Source organism: Artibeus jamaicensis, unplaced genomic scaffold, assembly GCF_021234435.1.
Source record: "Artibeus jamaicensis isolate MK-2021 breed Jamaican fruit bat unplaced genomic scaffold, CSHL_Jam_final contig_332, whole genome shotgun sequence".
Taxonomy (NCBI): Eukaryota; Metazoa; Chordata; class Mammalia; order Chiroptera; family Phyllostomidae; genus Artibeus; species Artibeus jamaicensis.
The window spans coordinates 4,013,781-4,033,919 of record NW_026521788.1 but is presented as its reverse complement, the minus strand read 5'-3'; the positions used below and the strand labels follow the sequence as shown (position 1 = coordinate 4,033,919).

At 41.2% G+C, this 20,139-nt stretch overlaps 1 protein-coding gene across 4 annotated transcripts in view; it reads right to left on the bottom strand.

The window, feature by feature from the left end:
• Window positions 1-201: 201 nt before the first annotated feature.
• Window positions 202-20,139, bottom strand: part of PANK1 (pantothenate kinase 1) — a 52,679-nt gene continuing 32,741 nt past the window's right edge. For all 4 annotated transcript variants that reach the window (XM_037156582.2, XM_037156585.2, XM_037156584.2 and 1 more), the window contains 5 exons: window positions 13,650-13,903; window positions 8,727-8,903; window positions 8,116-8,239; window positions 3,802-3,927; window positions 202-1,626 (listed from right to left, as the gene is read on the bottom strand). In XM_037156582.2, the coding sequence (XP_037012477.2) occupies window positions 1,567-1,626; window positions 3,802-3,927; window positions 8,116-8,239; window positions 8,727-8,903; window positions 13,650-13,903 (741 nt within the window). In that variant the 3' untranslated portion in view covers window positions 202-1,566. The remainder of the gene's footprint in view (window positions 1,627-3,801; window positions 3,928-8,115; window positions 8,240-8,726; window positions 8,904-13,649; window positions 13,904-20,139) is intronic.

Here is a 20,139-nt window from a genome sequence, read left to right as displayed (position 1 = left end):
ACTATTTTAAAAAATTCCTGCATAGAGCTACAGCGTCAACTGAAGACACAGTGTTTCGGACTTTGCTGTACTTGCGGGACGGCGTCTACCTACGCAACGCAGAGTAGCAAACATGCAACACACGTTCATTTCATGCGACAAAAGCACGAAATGGGAACACGAAGATTAGGAAATGAAAAATAACAAATACACTAAAAAAAATCACAACAGAAACAGGCTTTATTTCAACCAGACAAGTGAATACTTCCATTAACATCAGCTCGGAGACTTGGTATGGAAACTAAAGGGGTGCTCGGAAGGCAGAGAAGGAAAGCTTCCTCACGGGGCGATGATCCCTTTCGGCAAGACGCTCAGTTCGCACTATTAATTAGTTCTTAATTGTTAGGTCGCATGGGTTTCAATGTCCATCTAAGATTCACATTTGAAAGTTACCCATCAGTCCCAATGATGTCTTTTAAAAAGAAAAAATATATATCGGTATCATAATTTTTTTTTAAATTTTAGCAACTAGGATTGAAACACCATTTTTAGTTTCAAATATCTGAAATGAAAAAACTTTATTATTATTTAAGATGTCTTGTTACAAAGCTCCTAAGCATATACATGTACAAAACAAAAAGATGTTACTACCTGACACCTCAATCCATGACTTCCCCTAAATCTCCCAAAGGGAGCAGTTAATCTCCCGGGAGACCGTGTTCTGTGAATGCCAATGGCTCGCACGAGGGTTTGCTGCCCTTCATATTCTGTGCATGGATGAGGACACTTCATCATAGGACGGATTCACAAGGGGTATGACAAAACTGCATATAATTCTCAACTTTTGCCAGACTCCTTAAATTCATGAACACTTTCAGAGTTTCCCCTTCGAGGGCACTTTTGAGAGCGTTAGGTCTCACGGTTAACTTCGTATTGAGTTGGACAGCACCTTGATTAATCTAAATGACTACAGTCAAGGAAGGCATGGTGGCGAAGGGGAGTCGTCCAAGGCCAGGAACGGGGGAAGACTCTTTTTCCATAAGACATTGAAACAGAAAAAAAAAAGACAATAAAAGATACACAAACAAACGAAATAGTGTTCACAGTAAAACATGCTAGATTTGTAGTTTCATCTGAAACCAACAGCAAATCATGAAACGTCATGAAAAATATAAGTAAAGGTAAAATCTCCTAGAGTAATTACTAAACGAATTTAAAATTACCACACTGATCAGTAAACCCCAGAAGAAGTATAAACAGCACTTAAATTTTCCGGTCCTTCTTAAACATCATACAACTTTGCCAAGTTAATGCATAAAATTGGTAGGTTTGGCCACGCTGCACAAAATGTTGTTTTTTTTTTTCTTAAAAATACAGTAATACAGAAAAAAAACTCTTGGATTTCCCATTTTGAATCATAAGCTCAAAACTCAAGAGTAAAAGATCAGCTAGAAGGATTTTGGGTTATTTACAAATCTAGCAGGTGCATCTGCCATGAATGGCTTGGCTTCCGTCCCACGGCGGCTTCCACCTTCTCCAGCAGCGGTGGAGACCTTCTCAGGTCTCTGCCCCATCTGTGGCGCATCTCTACTGGTCATCAGTCATTTTGAACAGTTCCAATAGTGCCCCAACAGCTCCAAAGTAACCCTACAAAAACAATGGGAAAACTGCATTAACTGTCCTTGAACTGAGCCAAATACCTACGGTTTTTAGTAACTCTTGGAATGCTGCCCCCTAATGGTGTAGCTGAGAAAAATTTAAAACCTTTACTCTGCCATAAAACACAGTGGAATAATAATAATGCGATTTATTGAATATGGATTATATATATGAAACAAGTTAACTGATGTAAAGTGCTTAAAAAATGGCAAACAGCGAGTGCTACAGAAGTGCCATGTATTATATTATAATGATTTCTTTTATTTTTTTTATGTGTCCCTGGCATGAAACAGCTCTGGCCACCAACACAGGCATCAAGCTAGGATGACTAGTCCAAGAGAATCTGGACTTAGGGTCGCCAGATAAAAGGGAGATAAGTGCCAGATAAAATAAGTACATTCCATATTTTTAATCACTAAATATGGCAACACTAGTTGGATTAGAACAGTGGTTTTCATTTTAATTATTTTTTAAAGCTGAGGCCATTTTTTCTTTTTTCAAATAAAATCTTATGTGGAAAATCAATAAGTAAGCAAATAAAAAGGGAGCCGCTCTGCTTGGGGGAGGGAGAGTGAAAACTATGGAACTCCACTCCCCTCAGCCCCAAGAAGTTGTATCACTTCATGCCTAAGCTTGCTTTAAAAAAAGAAAAGAAAAGAAAAAAGGATTTCTTTAGTATTAATTTCTATCATTGGGCCTTAACTATTTAGTATTTAAGTTCCTGTTGTTTTATGCTTTAATGAAAACAAAATAGGGGCTTAGAGAGCTCTAAATAACCAAAATCCATCAGCAACTTTTCAAATAAACAATTCAGTTTGGCAATGAGAAATATGCAACAGGAGTTAGTCATTACAACTGAAATGAATGATATGAGTTCTCTCACCATTTTTTCTGCTGCAATATAGCCAAGTGATTAGGTATCTCCTGTGATAAACAGCTGCAACCTACAGGACTGAATTTAGAGGTGGGGACAGAGAAGGTGGCAAGAAGGGTGCCCCTCCCCCGCTCTCAGAAACCTCTGACACGCACTAGTGTGTAAACTCCACACGAGGGACTCTGAATTAACCAGCGCTGGCCATTTCCTCTGTAAACAGGCTGGCTGATGGTCAGGTACACCAGTCCATCAGGCCACACGGCTCCTCTTACTAGCCTCAAGGCTTCCATGCTCACCAACTGAGTTGTTTATTTGCCAAAAGTCAGCTGTGTTTATCCTCGCATTTGCTTATGACAATTTAGTTGTTAGTGTAATAATCTAACTTAATTATATACCAACTTGACTAATAAAGAGAGTATAAAATGGTCACTTCTGTAAACATCCAGTAAAATTCTTGAAAAAGATTGAAAAAGGTAGTTAGTTAATACTAAAATCTGTTAAGAGATAAGAGTAAATCTTAAAAATTCTCATCAGAAGGAAAAATTATCTGTGTAACAGTGTGTGGTGATGAATAACTAAACTCACTATCGTCATTATTTTTATATATACATATATCAAATCTTTGTTTTATACCTAAAACTTATACACTGTTATATCTTTTTAAAAAATGTTTCTCGTATTTTTTTCCAATGACCACTTAGTCCCCGTATAGCCTCCCCCCTTGGCAATCATCACACTGATGTCCGTGTCTATGAGTCCTTTTATGTCAATGGTATCTTAACAAAACTGGAACCAAAACAAAACAAAGATTAAAAAAGGTAGTCCCAAACTTTGTTCTCCAGACAGGTGCCACATACGAAATCCTGAGGGGGACGCCTACAGTTCTACAACCAAACTGCTTTATCAGTATCTTTAACTTCTTGATCCACTTTAAAGAAACAAGCCAGAAATCAAAAGAGGTGAATATGGAAAAAATACGAAAAACAAGACAACTACAGAGTTTCAGTAAGCAGAACTCATGCCCCCAAACAGGCCTTGGTCTGACATAAAAAAAAATGGCGAGTGAATGAACATTTACACATTTGTGTTACAATAAAATGATTAGAGTAGAAAGATGCTTTTTAATGACCAGTTATCAGCCCTGACTGTTGGATGAGAGAACTTCCACTTCGGACACTGTTCTTCTTTATCCTCTGCATACTAAGTGCAGGGTAAGAGACCCTCTTCGATGCTAGATAAACCCAAACACTTCCACAGAGCACCACTAAGTCCCTGCAAGCTCAACTTACCTCATGTTCCAAAAACAGAGCTTTTAGCTGTCCTTTGGACCAAAAATCCATGGCATATGCTAGTAGCTTCATGGAGACCATATTGATTCTGAGAAAATTCCCAACAAACACAACTCTGTCAATATTCTGGAACAACAACAACAAAGGAACATAATTGAGCCATAGCACAAAAAATGGCAGTTAGCAAAGACCCAACGTTCCATACATCACTGTACTCCCAGAACCTTGCAGAGTAAATTTCTTTATTAAACATGGCACGATTTTAGCATTTCCAAGATGAAGTTGAGCAAACCTTGTAGTACACTGCACAAGAAGAGGGTGAGACTTTGTTTGGAGGAGGCAGAGACTGGTGCTGGGTTTATGTTGGGTTTATGCGCAGGGATCGTTAGGTTGCCTTAAGTCTGATAGGAAATTCATCTCCCAACATTCCTCCAAAAAATTGGAACTGGAATTTAAGTTCAGCCAAATTGGCTTGTGCATTTCTTCAATCCCCCAAACTTCTGACTATAAAATATTCTTACAACCAACTCATAAATAAATGGCCATGGTATGGGTTATTTCTAATGCATTTGCTCAGTTTGCTCTCTGCCAAACACTGGGAAAAAAAGAAACAATGTTCTTTGCTTTTACAACATGTGGGGGAAATATCCTGTTTGGTCCACACATGGTTAAAATACAGTAACAAAGAATACATTTGTATGTTTGTTGTCATGGATACAGTCTTGTATTCTGAACACCACACAGCACTGAGATAGGCCTGGCTATCTGCAGAGGCTGCGAACCACTCACTCACTGAGCCAGGTGCTATGGGCACTCATATCAAGGGGAAGAGTCTTGGAAGCCGGTATTATTTTCTGATCAGTATCCCAAGAGTAACAGAGTTTAGAAACATCACCTTTTAACTGTCTCAAATTTTAACAATGCATGTTCATTAACCCATTAACCACTATGAAAAATTTCCCTGGGTAGAGGGGTGGGAAGTTGTATTAATAAATATCCACAAATAAGAACTGCAGCCACAAACCACCCAGACTGAGAGGTGGCGAATAACACTCAAAGTAAGGAACTTGGATTCAAGGGGAATTTAATTAAATTTGGGAATTTCACCTTTTACCCCAAAACAAGGGAGTCCAAGGGTAGGACTTGCTCAAGACCCCAGTCCCGCTCAGGTAGAAAGCCAGAGGAATAATAGAAGTGGCATTAAAAGCTGATGGACATTCCTTATTTCAAACAAATCCCCGGGAAGTGAAAAGTATAAACATTAAATTAAAAATGAGAAAGGACAAAAGATACGAGAAGAAAACATGGGAGGATTCTTTTCATAGAAAGTGTCATATTCAGAATTCATTAAAAAAAGCATACATGTACTTTAAAAGCTCATTTATTCCGAGGGACCCAAGAACAAACCCAAATGGAAAGCAATTATCAGAAAGTAGTTTCAGTACATGTAACATAAAATGTATTATTTACCTATAAATCAATAAGGAGAGATCAACAGCTCAGTAGGAAAATGCATGAACAGGACTAACATTGACAGTTCACACACACAAAGGGAGAAATGCTTGTGGCTACTAAATAGAGGAAAAAAATGCTCAGTCTCACTTACAATATGATACAAATTAAAACCAAAATAAGGTAGCGTTTCTTCCCTAGGACATTGAAAAAAATAAAAAGGTTTGATAACTCTATGTGGAGAAACTTACACCTGGTAGGTGGGGAATTAATTAGAACAATCTCTATCTGTCAAAATTACAATCAACACGTCCTTGCCTCAGCAACTTCTCTTCCAGGAATTTATCCTATATGTATAATTCCATGTGTGCAAAATGGTACAGCTGTGTACATATATGTATACATAAAATCAATTTTAAAAAAATAATAGCAAGGTCTAGAAAAAACCTAAATATCATTGGGAAAATGAACAAATCTAGAACAGCCTATCTGCAAGTTAGGATATTATAATGACCATTAAAAAAATAAGGTAATTCTAAATGTATGTATATGAATAATCTCAACATGTATTATCATGTAAAAAATATGAGGCAACATTCCCCAAAGTGTATAGTAAAGTATGCAGGGTAGACTGATACATAATGTCTGGGACTTGCTTTCTAATATTTTAGCAAAAAAGAGAGGAGGAGGAAGAAAGCAGAGACAGGTGAAACCTGTCTGGCAAAGTCGTAGTAACTGCTGAGTCTCAGTTGATGGCTACGTGAGGATTCTTTATGCTCCTCTCTCTCCTTTATGTATTTTCACCCATTTCACACTAAAAGTTTGATAAACAACCAAAACAAGATGTAGAATAATATGTGGAAGGGGAAAGGCTTGGTGTATCATTATATCTCAATAAAACTACTGTTAAAAAAAAAGAATGTTATATAGAGTTTGCTACCTGTGAAAGGATGTTTTTCCTATAGTGCATACAATACAGAGTAAAACCAAAAAAACGAACAACAATGGCCGCCTCCAGTGCGGTCAACATCGAGTGCCAGCTGTGGACATGGAGGTGCACTTCCCTACACCCAGCTGGTGTCTTCAGAACCATGTACTATGTGTTTGCATTATTCTCTCTTCAGCAGTATGAATAAAAACATTTTTGGTTGACGGAGAATGATTTCATAACATTCCAATGAGCAGAGCAAAAAGATTTTAGATTTAGTGCACGTGGTGGAAACCAAAGATTCCCCGGTCAGTGACCCTGGGGAGCAAAGCTGTGCCTGAAGACCTTGCATCACGGGTCCAGGAATGCACGGTGCTGCCAGTCCCCGTGCGTCAAAGCCTGCCCCCGAGCAGGGCGCCTGGCTAGCAGGGCCTTCGCCCGGGGCAGGCAGGATGCCTCCCATTCACTCACTCCACAGAAATCTCTAAAATAGTTACTTAAACGATTGCAGAACACTTCCCAACAAACACTTTTGCTAAGGTTATAAAATAAATGGTTTTGAACTTGAAATCAAAAGTTAAAAATAAAATCATTTGTCCTCCCTCTTGAGTGATTGTGATACCTGTAAAAACAAACCGGCTGGCTCGCCCTTGCTCTGTGGAAAGCAGGGGAAAGGGCATCTATTGCTCAGTTCCCATTGAACTGACCTTTGGGAGTCCGTGAGTGCAGCCACCTACATGCATGTCAGTCTTAGGGCTAGTGGGTTTACTTGGAAAACCTCTCTTCAAAGATTAATGTCAAAAAAATAGATGTTCTTGTTCCAGTGACTCTTGTGACTGAAGTGGACTTTGAAAAATTATGTCCCCGGAATACATTCCTTCGCCTGAGTGTCAGCTTCACATTTAATCTCCATCTGAAATGGGGACTTACAAAAAGTGGGGCCCTGACCAATGGACCAAGGACACATTCTATTCAATAAGGACAGTGTGTCTCGTAAAACCCCAGAGCTCAAAGGCGGGGCCAGCACCCACCCGTCACAAGGGCTGCCTCACACCCTGTTTGACACCCCACTGTTCACCGAGGCAGGACTTAGGGGGTTTCTGCAGTACCTGTAATGTTCTATGTCTTGATCTGAGTGGTGGTTAAACAGGTGTGAGTGCGACAGATTCTCGGGCTGTATGCTTACAGTCTGGGCACTCTTCTGTGTGTATGTCAGATTTATGTTAAAAGTTCAGCGATAACTGATGCCACCGTGATTCTTTAATACCCCCCCATCACTTGTTGCATGCCCAACTGCCCTTTCTTGTCTTCCTAACACTGCTCAGTAAGAGCTGGTCCATTTTACATGGTTTGTATTTCAGAAAAGGGTCCCCCCTTTTTTTTCCCCAAAGGAAATTGATGGTGTTTCAACCATGTTCCCAAAGCTTTGTCTGTAACCAGCTCTACCCCTTCCTGTGCCTGGGGCCCTGGCGGCCTCAGCTGTAGCAAGCTCTCTGTGCTTTGATAGCCCTGTACAATGCTGCTTGAACTCCATGCCACAAGGCAACACTGTAAAGAAGCTGAAAGCAGAGAGAATATCAAATATTATAAGTGGAACGCTTCACATACAAATATTTGCAAGGGTGCACAAAGCTTTCTTCTCCTCACACTTCACAGGGTATATGCGGGAATAATGGTGGTTAGAGAAGCTAAGGCATGGGCTGTGATTTTATTGTGTTTCTTCCACGGTTGGATGGTTTCACTCGTTATTATCCAGGGCCTACTTAAAATACGTATTCTTCCTCCTCTCCCACCACACACCCTTCTAGTTCTGCAAGTGTGACTGCAAGAAATGGCAGGCTTCCCAAGGGCGGTAGTTTCGTAAGGGTCAATAATTAACTTCCAGAGGTGATGAATAGGAATGGCACGTGGCTTCCCCTTGGTTAAAGCCTTACCTCATTCAACGCACACATCCGAGCAATGGAACCAATGTTGTTGGTGATGGTGACCAGTGTGGCTCGGGCGAGGTCTTCCTTGCTGATGGACTCTCGCTTTTCCTTACTCATCATGTTGCCAAAGCTATGTTGGAAACATTAGCGAGAATGTTCACAATCATCCTCAGGCAGGCCCCACACTTCCACCACCGTGCTGTGGAAAGCTGTATGAATAACTGTTCCACCTCACATGACCTGACTTCACTGCCATGGTTTACAAGCAGACAGGGTTACAGTATGAATGGTTGACTGCTCTTTTCTTAACAAGAACAAACTAGCATGGCCATTAATGGGGAAATTTTTTAATGCCTCTAGAGATCTGGACAAGAATGAAACAGGAAACTTTTGCAGTTTTCCAGAACCTTCTTTCAAAGCTGCCCTATTTTAAGCACAAGCATCAAGAGCTAAACATCTCAGTGCTTCATAAAGGGCAGGAGATCAAATCAGAGCTCCGATCCCACAAAGAGTTGCACCTGGTGGGTTAAGATCTTTAAAAATAACTAAGTGAATAGCCAGGGTGGAGAGGTTGCCTTGTGTTCAATCACTACTGTTCCTAGCGACTTCGTCTCTACCTTGATGCTACTGCAGATCCTTGAAGGCCAAATCGTTCATAGTCTCCTCCGTAAATGTCCTTCACCAGCTTATCAACATTGGTGCTGTCGCCTTTAGCTGCCATTTCCAGAGCTTCTTCAAAGGTCTCACAACCAGTCAGCAAGCAACATAGGCCTAGGAATGTTCCACCTCCAAGACTGAAGGAACAATAAGGTTTATTTTTAAATTTTACTTAAAGATATGCCCATCCAAGTCCCCAGTGACATCAAGACTACTAATATCGGTAAGTAAAATCAGGAAAAACCAAGAGGCACTTGAATTGAAGTGCTAGGGTACAAAAGAGCTTTAGGGTAGATTGGATAAAAAAGAGGGCAGAGACGAAAAAGAAACATCAAGGAAAACTTGCCCCTGAATTTAAGAGCAAAACCAGAGAGATTCTCACTGATTTCTGTTGTGAGACCTTCAACTCAGCCACTAACCTACAGGCTCTATTCAGTCTCCCCGCCTATGAAATGAGGCCGAATCATGATCGCTCTTATTTAGGGGGTCTGAAAGCAGAAAATAACCAGAGAAATGACTATCATATATTTGATATATATATACAGAATTGGGCAAAAGTAGGTTTATGGTTGGGAGTATGTGAAACACAGAGTTTATTCTCATCATTGATTAGTCATTGCATTATCTGCCATGTGAACAACGGTAAACCTCCAGTTGCCCCTCCGTGCACGTAGCGGGAATACAAACACTTAGAAGAAGGCGCTGCGTGGAGATGAAGCGTGGTTCAGGTCTACGGAACCAAACTGATGACAGAGCGGGCCGAGGACCGGTCGGGAACGGCCAGCCCGAGAGCGGCTCCTTTCACCTGACCTCACTTTAGCTGGGACCATCTCATTTAACCTCCCTGGAAATTTCTGACAAAAAGCCACTGGTTGGTCTCACTGTATTTTTTTTCTAGTAGACTCTGGAAAAATTATTAATATTTTACTTACCACCAAGAGTCAGAAACAGTAGCAAAGGCCATAAAATGGCTCCAAGGTTAAACTGTTTTAAAAGCTTTTGATTGTTTCCCTGGCTGATGTGGCTCAGTGGCTTCAGTGCCCACCTACGAACCAAAAGGTCACTAGTTCGATTCCCAGTCAGGGCACATGCCTGGGGTGAGAACCAGATCCCCGGTTAGGGGCCTGTGAGAGGCAACCAATCGATGTATCTCTTGTACATCAGTGTTTTCTCCCTCCCTTCCCCTCTCTCTAAAAATAAATAAAATCTAAAAAAAAAAAAAAGATTTTGATTGCTTTGGGGTGGGGGAGTTCCCTAAGAGTCTCTTTAAACAAAATTAGAAACTGATTATGGTAGTTGAGAATGAACTCAATTGTGTATTAATATGAAAGTTACCTCAGGGAAAGAAAAGCAGATTTGGAGGAAAGCTATGAGGGTAAATGTGAAGAGCCAAATGCTCACATCAATTTATTCTGAAGCTCCAAGAGCTGTCAGCCCTGAAAACCCCTCATGTGTTTGGCTCCTGGCTCCTAACTCTAAGAGAAAGATTCAGGTTGACATTAAGGTGATTTTTAATTTAAATTTAAGAGAAGAAATTTTAGGGTAAAGTATATTTACTGTCCATAACCACTAACAAGAAGGTACCAGATTGTAGATAGGCACATTGTTCTTTAAATCACATCTAAAGCAAAACTGTAATAATTCTTAACTAATGATTCTTACAAAAATACATACTTGATGAAAATTAAGGGTTCTCACAAAAACTTTGAAGCTAAGGACCCCCAGTAGCAGTATCATGAGGACAGGAAGAGCTCCATGGATACTGCTGCCTTGACGACACAGCCATGGTAGAAACTGTGGATTTTCCCTAAGAAAGTTTTGTTTTCACTTGCTTCTAACATGGTGGGTTAGGCTATGTGGTTGGTTTCTGTCTACCCTATAAAGCTGCCGTGTGTTAATGGGAACACTTTTGTGTGCCTGCCAGTTGGGTCCATTTTGTTTTCTCTAAGCATGTACTTTCAATTTTTGCTCCTTTTTCTAGCCTTATCTTTCATCAATACAACCTTTCTTTGAACATCAGACATTGGTATTAATGAAGGCACTTAACCTACTCCAAACATAGGCAACTGAAGATATTGGCTGACTTAGAAAGAAGGCAACTCATCAACTGATGTGTTGGTATGAGTGAGAAAGAACAAGTGCTTTGCATGACTGGGAAATGACAGGTGACTCCAGACAAAGACTCGGAGCCAGGTGGGGAAAGCAAGCATGCATTTACACAGCTGGCACCTGCAGCGAAGAGGAAAGAACACGCAGTCGCAGAAGAGCACATCATCGGCATCCCCAGCCTGCTAACTCGATTATTAATCAAGTGGTTCTCTTGCTCACGATCAGACACATCTGTTTGTTTGAGCAGACACACAGCCACACCCTCGGCATACTGCTAGAAATAGCTCTTAAGTGTGATCATTTTTTTTAAACCCAACAAGCTTATAGTGAGGGATCTGGGGGAGAGGTACAAGAAAGCTTCAATTACCAACGGCTTGCGTCTTTAAAATAGATTCCCAATCAATGCTTACTGCGACTCTCTCCAAAGTTTAAAAATTTTCTACATTCCTTTTTTAACAGACTACACATTCTAATGTCAGTTGTAAAGTCCTGTTTTTTCCACTGACTCCTGTAGTAAAACTGGAGTTGTGTCAACAGAAAAAAAAATGTTGCTACCCAATTTAGGATGTAACAAAATTACATGTAAGACTGAAGTGAAGCATTAGAAATCACGTTTAAAAGAAACCTGATATTCTGCCATGACGTGGTTTCTTAAAATAAAAACACTTAATGAGAAAGTAGGGTATAAAACCGTAACAACCTGGAGTAGAGCTATGATTTCACAATAGTGGCAAATCTTAAAGCTCAAACCCTGTGCTCACACCAGTGATTCCCAAAGTGTGTTCCACACACTGACGCATGCTGCTGACCATAATAGTTTACGTCAGGGCCTCTCTAATGTGGATCCGAAAGCAACGTTGGTAGGACAGCTCTAGTTGAGTGAGCAGGGTCTGGGGCCCAGAACTGATGTCTCATTCCCCTCCCCTGCCAGTGGCAGTCCCCAAAAGGGATCTTTATTCACATTCAGTTTCCTGTATCGCATTTCCAAAACTACTGGTTACAGGCAGCTTGCAGCTAAGCCTGGACATCAAGATGGGTTTGTTGATGATCCCAAAGCCCTGGTCATTAGTGGTCATTAATCAGTAACTAAAATTTATAGGCATTATTACACGTGGAATAGAAGCCAAACACCACAATTAGCTCCTTAGCAGCTATTCAGGAAGATGACCCAAATCCCTGGAAGCTCCAAGTTTGAGGAAACTTACTTATGTTTTGATTCATGAATTTAAGAATAATTTATTTAAATTTATAAATATCTCTAATCGTGGAAACTGTTTAGTTTGTTGTTACATTGGGATTAGCTCTACCAATTAAAATTGTACCTCTATCAGAAGATCAATCTCTAAGGCAAAACCAGCTCCACTGAAATGTTCATTTGTCTTTAATGCACCTGACAGTCCTAATGAGACCATGGCTATCAGTTGTGATTCTCGTGTGGGAAAGCTCTGTGTTCTCAGTGAGCAAATGCATGCCCAGTGGCAATTAACTTACACACCAAGCCTTTGTCTGGACACAAGCAGGATTTAATAAGAATGGGTGTGTGTGTGTGTGTGTGTGTGTGTGTGTGTGTGTAAGCCAGGGTTTCTCTACACCAGTACTATTGACATTTAGGACTTAGTATTTTTGAGTTGTTGTAGGGGGAGCTCCCTAACCTCTAGCTTTGAGCTGTGAGTTGTACCCCACCTCCAGTTGTGACAATTAAAAAATATCGCTAGAAAATGCCAAAATCCCCTGTGGAGAGAACTCTTTCTTTCCTCAGCAGTGAACCATGGATTTATAGAGATCCATCACGAGTCATGGAAATAGAGCAGAAAGCAGTACTGCCGCCCCAATGGGTGAATAGTACTGCAGGATTTCAGTACTTGAAAGCCTGGAGAAACTAAGAAACAACCCCATTCATGACACAAATGAGGATACAGAGGCCCACAGAATTTACATGATATCGTCATCTATCAGAAACAATGGTTTCAATACCATGTCCCAAACCACATTCCACATGGCATTTCAAATGGGCTGGGTGGTCCAATAAGCTGGAGAAACATTCAGACCAAACTGTTTTCTTAGAAGCAAGAAAACCCCATTTCATTTTGTTTCTACCAGGATTTCCTAGATGTCTGACCCCACGTCCTTTTCCCGTGTTGAATCCCCATGAAGAGGAAGCCGAGCCCGCCTGCCCTTGGGTATGTCTGCACTGGAGAGCAAGGCGCTCTACCCTACCGTGGTGACAGCGCCGTTTTCCTGTCCGTTACAGTCCAAAATGCCCTCCAAGACACACCAACTACTCCACTCCTCAGCCGGAGCATTTATCTGAGTGTAACAAGTATTTCCCTATAAACCCAGTTAGTTTGACTGATTGGAATGATGTATTATCCCAAGCAATTCATATCTGGAGTTAGGCGCCAAGGTGGCTCCAAAAGACGGATTCTTTAGAAGCCCCCTGGCCATTCCCTGTGTTCTTCCATCCAGTTTCTGCTGTGCGTATTGCCCCTGCCGTCCATTGGGACTTAATATGCACTGCATTTTGGGAAAACCTCTTATGCTTATGACCCTTCACCCCTCAACCTGATCAGTTTCCAACAGAGTAAGGATTGTTTTATTAACCTTTAAAGGCATCACCTTCATAACATATCTAATACATCATTTTTGGCTGATAGAGGATAAGAGCTTTCTTTTAAAAATGCATTCACTATAAATAACATTTTTATAAACTGGCCTTCAAGGAAGAGACCTGGGTTTAAGTGTACAAAGGCTCTCCTAGTGAAAACCATGTTTACCTGGTCCCTGTAACTCTTTTATAGTTGTCCTTGGAGTACACGGCCAGGATGCTGACACCTGAGCCCATGTTCACCAGCAGCATAGGATATGGGTTATCAAGGCAGTACGGCTTTTTTTGACACAATTCGGGATTTGTGGGATTTTCAAAATAGTAACATTCCGGCTTGCCGTTGAAGCCAACAGAGTCGACGTAGAGCAGGCCCTGAATCAGACAATCCAGTTCGTCCAGTTTATGGAGCTGCAGGTCCGCGATCTGCAAGAGAACAAAACCTGTCAGAAGGCTGCCACGACCTTTCAGGGAGTGCGTGGGACTTTGAGCTGGACCAAAAATGTGTTATTAACATGAAAAGTATCAAAACATCCTGAAACACCAAGGCGTAAAATCTTGTTGCTAATTAGCCTTGGCTGGACTCTGGACATCCTGTCTGCCCACAGTGCAGGCTAGATGACAGTAGCTTGTCTAGCAGCTGAAAAAGCATTTCATTAGCATGTGTAGTGGGCTGAAGGGTAAGCACCTGAAAGATGTCTATGTCCTAATTTTCTGAATCTGTGAATGCTACTTTATCTGGTAAAGGGTCCTTGCACATGTCCTTATGTGAAGGATGTTGAGATGAAGAGAACATCCTGGATTATCTGCTGAGGTTCTAATAACAAGCTTCTTTATGAGGCACACAGGGAAGACCTGATGGCCACAGAGGAGAAGGCCACGTGAGGCTGAAGGCAGAGACCAAAGGGCTGCACCACAGGCCAAGGAATGCCCATAGCCACCAGAAACTGAAAGAGGCCAGAAATGGAGTCTGCCCAATAGCTTCTGAAGCAAATGTGGGCTTGCCGACCCCTTCAGTTTGGTCTTCTGGCCTCCGGAACTACAAATGAATAAACTTCTGTTGTTTTAAGACACTAAGTTAGTGGTAATTAATTACAGCAGCCACGGGAAACACATACAGCATACCACTAACAGAGGGGCTTCCCACAGGGCGAGGAGAGTGAGAATGTTCTGAAAGCAGCAGGAATCCCACACGTCCTTGGCAGGACGTGAGGTCCCAAGGGCGGCACACTGAGCCTGGGAGCGGAGGACAACCTCCTCAGCCCACAGAGTCCAACTCTCCTTTTCCCAGGCCTGGGCTTCAGAGTTAGACGGACTTGGCTTTGAAATCTGGCTCCAGTACTTACATAACTAGGGGATGTGGGGCTTGTTACTTAACTTCTCAAGCCTTAGTTTCCTCATCTGTAAAGTGGGTATAATAATACCCACTGCCTAGTGTTATTGTGAAAATTACATAATAATATCAACATATGTAAAATACTTATACAGGGCCTGACATGTACAAATGACTCAACAAATGTTGAGTCATTATGAACAGCTGGGGTGGCCTCAAAGTGTCCTTTCGTATTCTAATGGGACAAAACTCCTATTCCTAGGTACAGAGGGGAAAAGGTAAAGGGGAGTGAGTGGCCACTTTGCATCCTCACAAGTCTAACTCATGATCCTCAAAATGGCATTACCGCTGGTCCAAACGTCTGTCTGATGCTCATTTTCCATGGACAAAATAAATAAATAAATAAAAATCTAGCAATCACCAACAGAATCAATCAATGAGAAAAGATAATTTATAATGTCTAACTTAAATGTTTAAAAATCTCTGTGAGAAAATAATAACTGGTATTTCTTGTTCTCACATGCCAAACCCTTGTATTAGATCATTTAACTCTCACAAGAACCCTGTAAGTAGGTACCACTATCCTCAATCTATGGCTAAGGCTCATAGAGCTTAAATAACTTTCCCTACGTGATACAACCTGCAAATATCTCCCAGAGACGTGCCATTCCTCTCTTGTCTTCATTCACAACAGATACTACTTCTGAGATCTGGAAACCGATTATACAAGTACCAAAATCTTTTGCCAAAGGGGGCATCATCTTTGTCACAAAAATTAACAGCTTGAAGAAAACTTTTGACTTTGTGTCACTGATCTGAATCTCCCACTCAACAAAATCCACTGAAGTTATCCCTGCAGAACAGAATTAGTTAGAACAGGTTACCAACGAGGTGGTAGAACTTGTCTTGATACACAGAAACCATCATTCTAAATGATAATTGGTTAGAAATTAAATGCATCCCATAAGTAATTCCAAACATTTCATTTTTTACAAGTGAAACTTCAGGGTGAGAGGCATGTAACTATATACATTTTAAGGGGATAATGCTAGAAATATAAAAATTATCTGGAGACCTAAAAGACTAAAGTAAGACACAGCAGTACAAATGCTACTTTCTTAGTCCTGGATTCCTCAGCATTCTTTGTATTATACTCGAGCATCAGTCACTTTGTAGCTTGTTTTCTGGTTCACTGCTTGCCCCTGAAACACCATGTTCAAAGGCATGTCCATAATGATTGCTAAACATTTGTTAAACTGAAACAGTAAAGTTATCACCTCTTGGATCACCCCAAACTGAAAGGCAGCAATTTCATCAGCCAGTCTTGTGATCATAGATTAACCCGTTTAATAATTACTCTAAGTAATCAGTCAACAATATCAATAGCCATGTCCAGAGACAACATCACAAACACAAATATAAATACAGCCTGTCCTGCTGGACATCCTGAAACTATGCCGGGGCAAAAAAGCCTCTTAGGGCAAATTAAGCAAAGAAAACATTGCTATCTCACCTTTCCTCGCAAAATCATAAAAAAAAAAACAAAACTAGCAGCAAACAAACATCTCTTTCTACACATTTTACTGAGGGATGATTATTTCTGAAGCCTGAGGTCATACGTCCCCAAACTGGGAAACAGAAATGAGTCACTGTCATTGAGACCCTTAGAGACCTCCCTCAGAGGAATTCACCATCCAGCCAAAAGGATGGGTTTCCCTGTGTAAGCAACGAGTCCCGTCATTACTTGCACTTTTATACACCCCATCTAAAATGCAAAACAAGACAGAATTACTGTTCAGACTTTGCAGGTTATTAGTCAACCGAACCAACTTTATGGAAAGCCTAGAACGGCATGTCGCGATCCCAGCTACAGAGAAACATTTGCTCTGGGCTTAGTTTTCTTTGTTATCAATGATTCCCTGCTTGGTAAAATTAGAAAAAATATGGATCCCAAACACAAAGCGCGGTCAGTGTACAACTGGAAAGGGCTCACTTTATGTGCTCCAGCTCAGTCTGTCAAAAATAACTAAATAGCTAAATAAATGAATGAATCTGCTAAAAACCACCCCCAGAGGCTCCATACTCCCATACTCCACATGGGGTATTCCGTGGACCTACCCCCAACCAGTTTTCTCAGCCTCCTGGAGTAGAGAAATGAGTCTCCAAATTATAGTTCAGAAGTGATCAAATCCACATCTGCATGACACCTTATACTTCCCTCGGTGCTTATGCTGACAGCAGCTCCAGAAATCATTGGAAATGGCAGAAAAAGTTATCTTAAACCAAGAATAATTTGCATATAAAATCATTATCTCTGAATTACAAATTACACTCGAGGAACTTTCTCTGCACAGAGGAGACCTGAGAGGTGAATTTCGAACACGGTCTGTGAGTGAGCAATACAACAGGTCCCCAAAGATGGCTCTTGCCCCCAACACACCTGGTTATATACAAGGGACCGTACAGGAGTGGTCCAGAGTATGAGGCAGGAAGGAAGTGGAGAATGACCCCGTCTCCAAACCTTCTGCTCCTGCACTACCACAGGTCAGCCCCCAGATGAATAACAGAAACCAGGCTAAAAATATTCTTGGGTGGCCGATTTAGGTTTAGAATATCACATATCCATAATTACACTACTCCTTCCAGATGACTTTTCCGCCAGTAACTTTTTCTAGATTGTTCCCTCAAGAAAGGCCAATTCTAAGTCCCAATTCTAAGTCCTCACACCTTAAAAAAAAAAAAAAGTAATCAAACAATCAGAAAACTTTTTTGTCTTCCCTAAATCTCACGTCTAACAAATAAGATTGTTGTTATATCCTGTTTGTTCAGAGGGCAGGTCTTTTTTTTTTTAAGTAATTAAAAGAATAACTGCCAATTTCAAATTCATGTCAGTCTTGGACTGAACAAAAAAACTCACAAGGAAAGCTGTGCATTCTAATGAAGAGCTAGGCGCACAAGAAAGAGAATTTTTTCTACAATAATGTTGTTATTGTTAGAATGCTGTGCCTCCTAAAGAATACTTTTATGGAAGTTAGAGTAGTTGTGGGTGAAAATATTAGATTTGGTACGTGAAGGACTCTGGTAGGTTCTCTAGTCACAGCAGTGGGGAGGAACACAGAGTCGCTGACACACGCATGGTGTCGGTGCCAAGTACCCGGGTGCACAGCCCACCAGTCTCTCTCTCCCTGGAGGATCACTCTGAGTGGTGGCATTCCTTACTGGCTTACCAGTTCCTCATCAATTTTGAAGGCTAACTTTCATCTGTCGGGAATTTTTGTGATAGTGATCCCAAAATCTTAAAAGAAGGGAGGGAGGAAAGGAGTAGGCCGGCAGTGGGAGGACACGGGGGGAGGAGAGGGAAAGAAAAAGGAAGAAAGAAATGCAGCTTTGTTCAGCCAAAAGTATGCTACACTGGGGTCTAATTTAATGTTTGTCTCCTGGTTTGTAGCTCTTCCTTGTACCTTCCAGACTGGATGAAGAATAGTTAAGAATAGTTCAGTTCAAGTGCATTTACTATATATGAAAAGGACACAGTCATCAGACATAATTGCTAACTGTTCAGGGTCTGCTAAACATCTTTAGTTAGTCCTAATTATGTACTCAGATTTTTCAAACACGTACCTAGAAAGTCGTGTTATACCCAAAACAGTGATTTTATATAATAACAATGACAGGACTTCACAAGTATGCTATTTTGCTCCTGGACTGTTTAATATATACAGTCATGTACATTGATCCTTTACAGCTCAGTAAGCACCTTCGCTTTCCTCTTCCGGAAAGAACTTGGATTTAGCATACCTAAGGGATCCTGACTGTTCTCTCTACCTAAAATACTCTCCGCCAGATGCTGGCCTGGTTGTTTTATTACTTCTCCCGCCCCTGCTGCAGCATTAGCTCACCACACTGAGACCATCCCAGCCCTCCCTTCCCCCCTTGCCTTGCGCATCTCTCCACTTACTGACCTTTGCTTTATTCTACGTTCACTACCTTCCTTGATGATTGAGCATTTCCCTGCACTAGAACATAACTTTAAGGAGGGCAGAGGCTTTTTGTTCTTTACAGTACGTGCACACAGGAGCACAGTAAGTACTTGCTGAGTGAGAAATGAATGCTTAGGAAAGAAGATGATGAAACCTATTCTTCCTAAAAACTTTGGGTACATAAGGGCACATCATGTAGTGCACAGACAAAAGGCTATGGGAAGAGATCGGTCTTCTTTGATTCTGCCTTCACTTTGGCCAAGACTGAGAGTGGAAACAAAAGACAGCCGTGTACTTTCTTTTAAAGGTGAATGTTTTGCCTGGCCAGGCTGTTTGGCTAACACAGTCATGTGGCACATAACACTTCAGTCAGTGAGGGACTGCATGAATGATGGTGGTCTCATACAATTATAAGGGAGCTGAAAATTTCCTATGGCCTAGTGATGCCATAGCCGCGGTAATGTGCTAATGCGACACACGATTCACGTCTTTGTGGTGCTGCTGCGGCAGAAAAACCTACTGTGCTGCCAGTCATACAAAAGTATAACCCATACAATTATGGACAGTACATAATACTTCATAATGATAAAAATGCCTGTGTTCCTGGTTTATGTTTTACTGCTCTTATTGCTATTTTAGACTATATGCTTTCTACTTATAAAAGTAATAAGTTGGCTATAAAACAGTATGCCATGTTATGCCAGCAGCAGCCCCACACATCTGGTACTTACCACATCTCAAGATTGTATCATGTTCTCTTGTGCTTGATTTAATCTCATGTCGTTTTGTACAGCAACATGCTAAACAGGCTTGTGGCAATAGGCTCTCAGACCATACAGTGGTAGGCTACACCGCACAGATGGGTGTTAAGTGCCCTCTATGATGTTTTTGCATAACAATGAAATCACCTAATGATGCATTTCTCAGAACATGTCCCCATCATTAAGCGCATGTGACTGTGCTTCAAACTGGCTCCCTGCTCCAGTCTATTCATTAGGCTCCAACAGCCTGCCTGCGAGAGCAAAGGCTTTTTTACCTTGGCTGTAATAATGTATGACCTTTCTCAGTTCAGGACCTTGAGAAACACACTTGCTCATGGCCAATGTTTATTGAGTAACATCCTCCCAAATACACATTACCCCAGAGGAGGGCTGGAGGCATTAACAGACATTGCATAAATCCTCCAGGTCACCTTAGTTCACTACGGCCTCCCCAGGGGAGATGGACAGTAGGGTTTCCTTGAGTGACCCAGAGAGTTCACAGCATGAGGGCTGGGTCAGTATTCCTTCTGTATCAGAAATGAATCAGAAATGAGGTGATAGCTCAGCTTTTACCTAGGGGCCACTCCT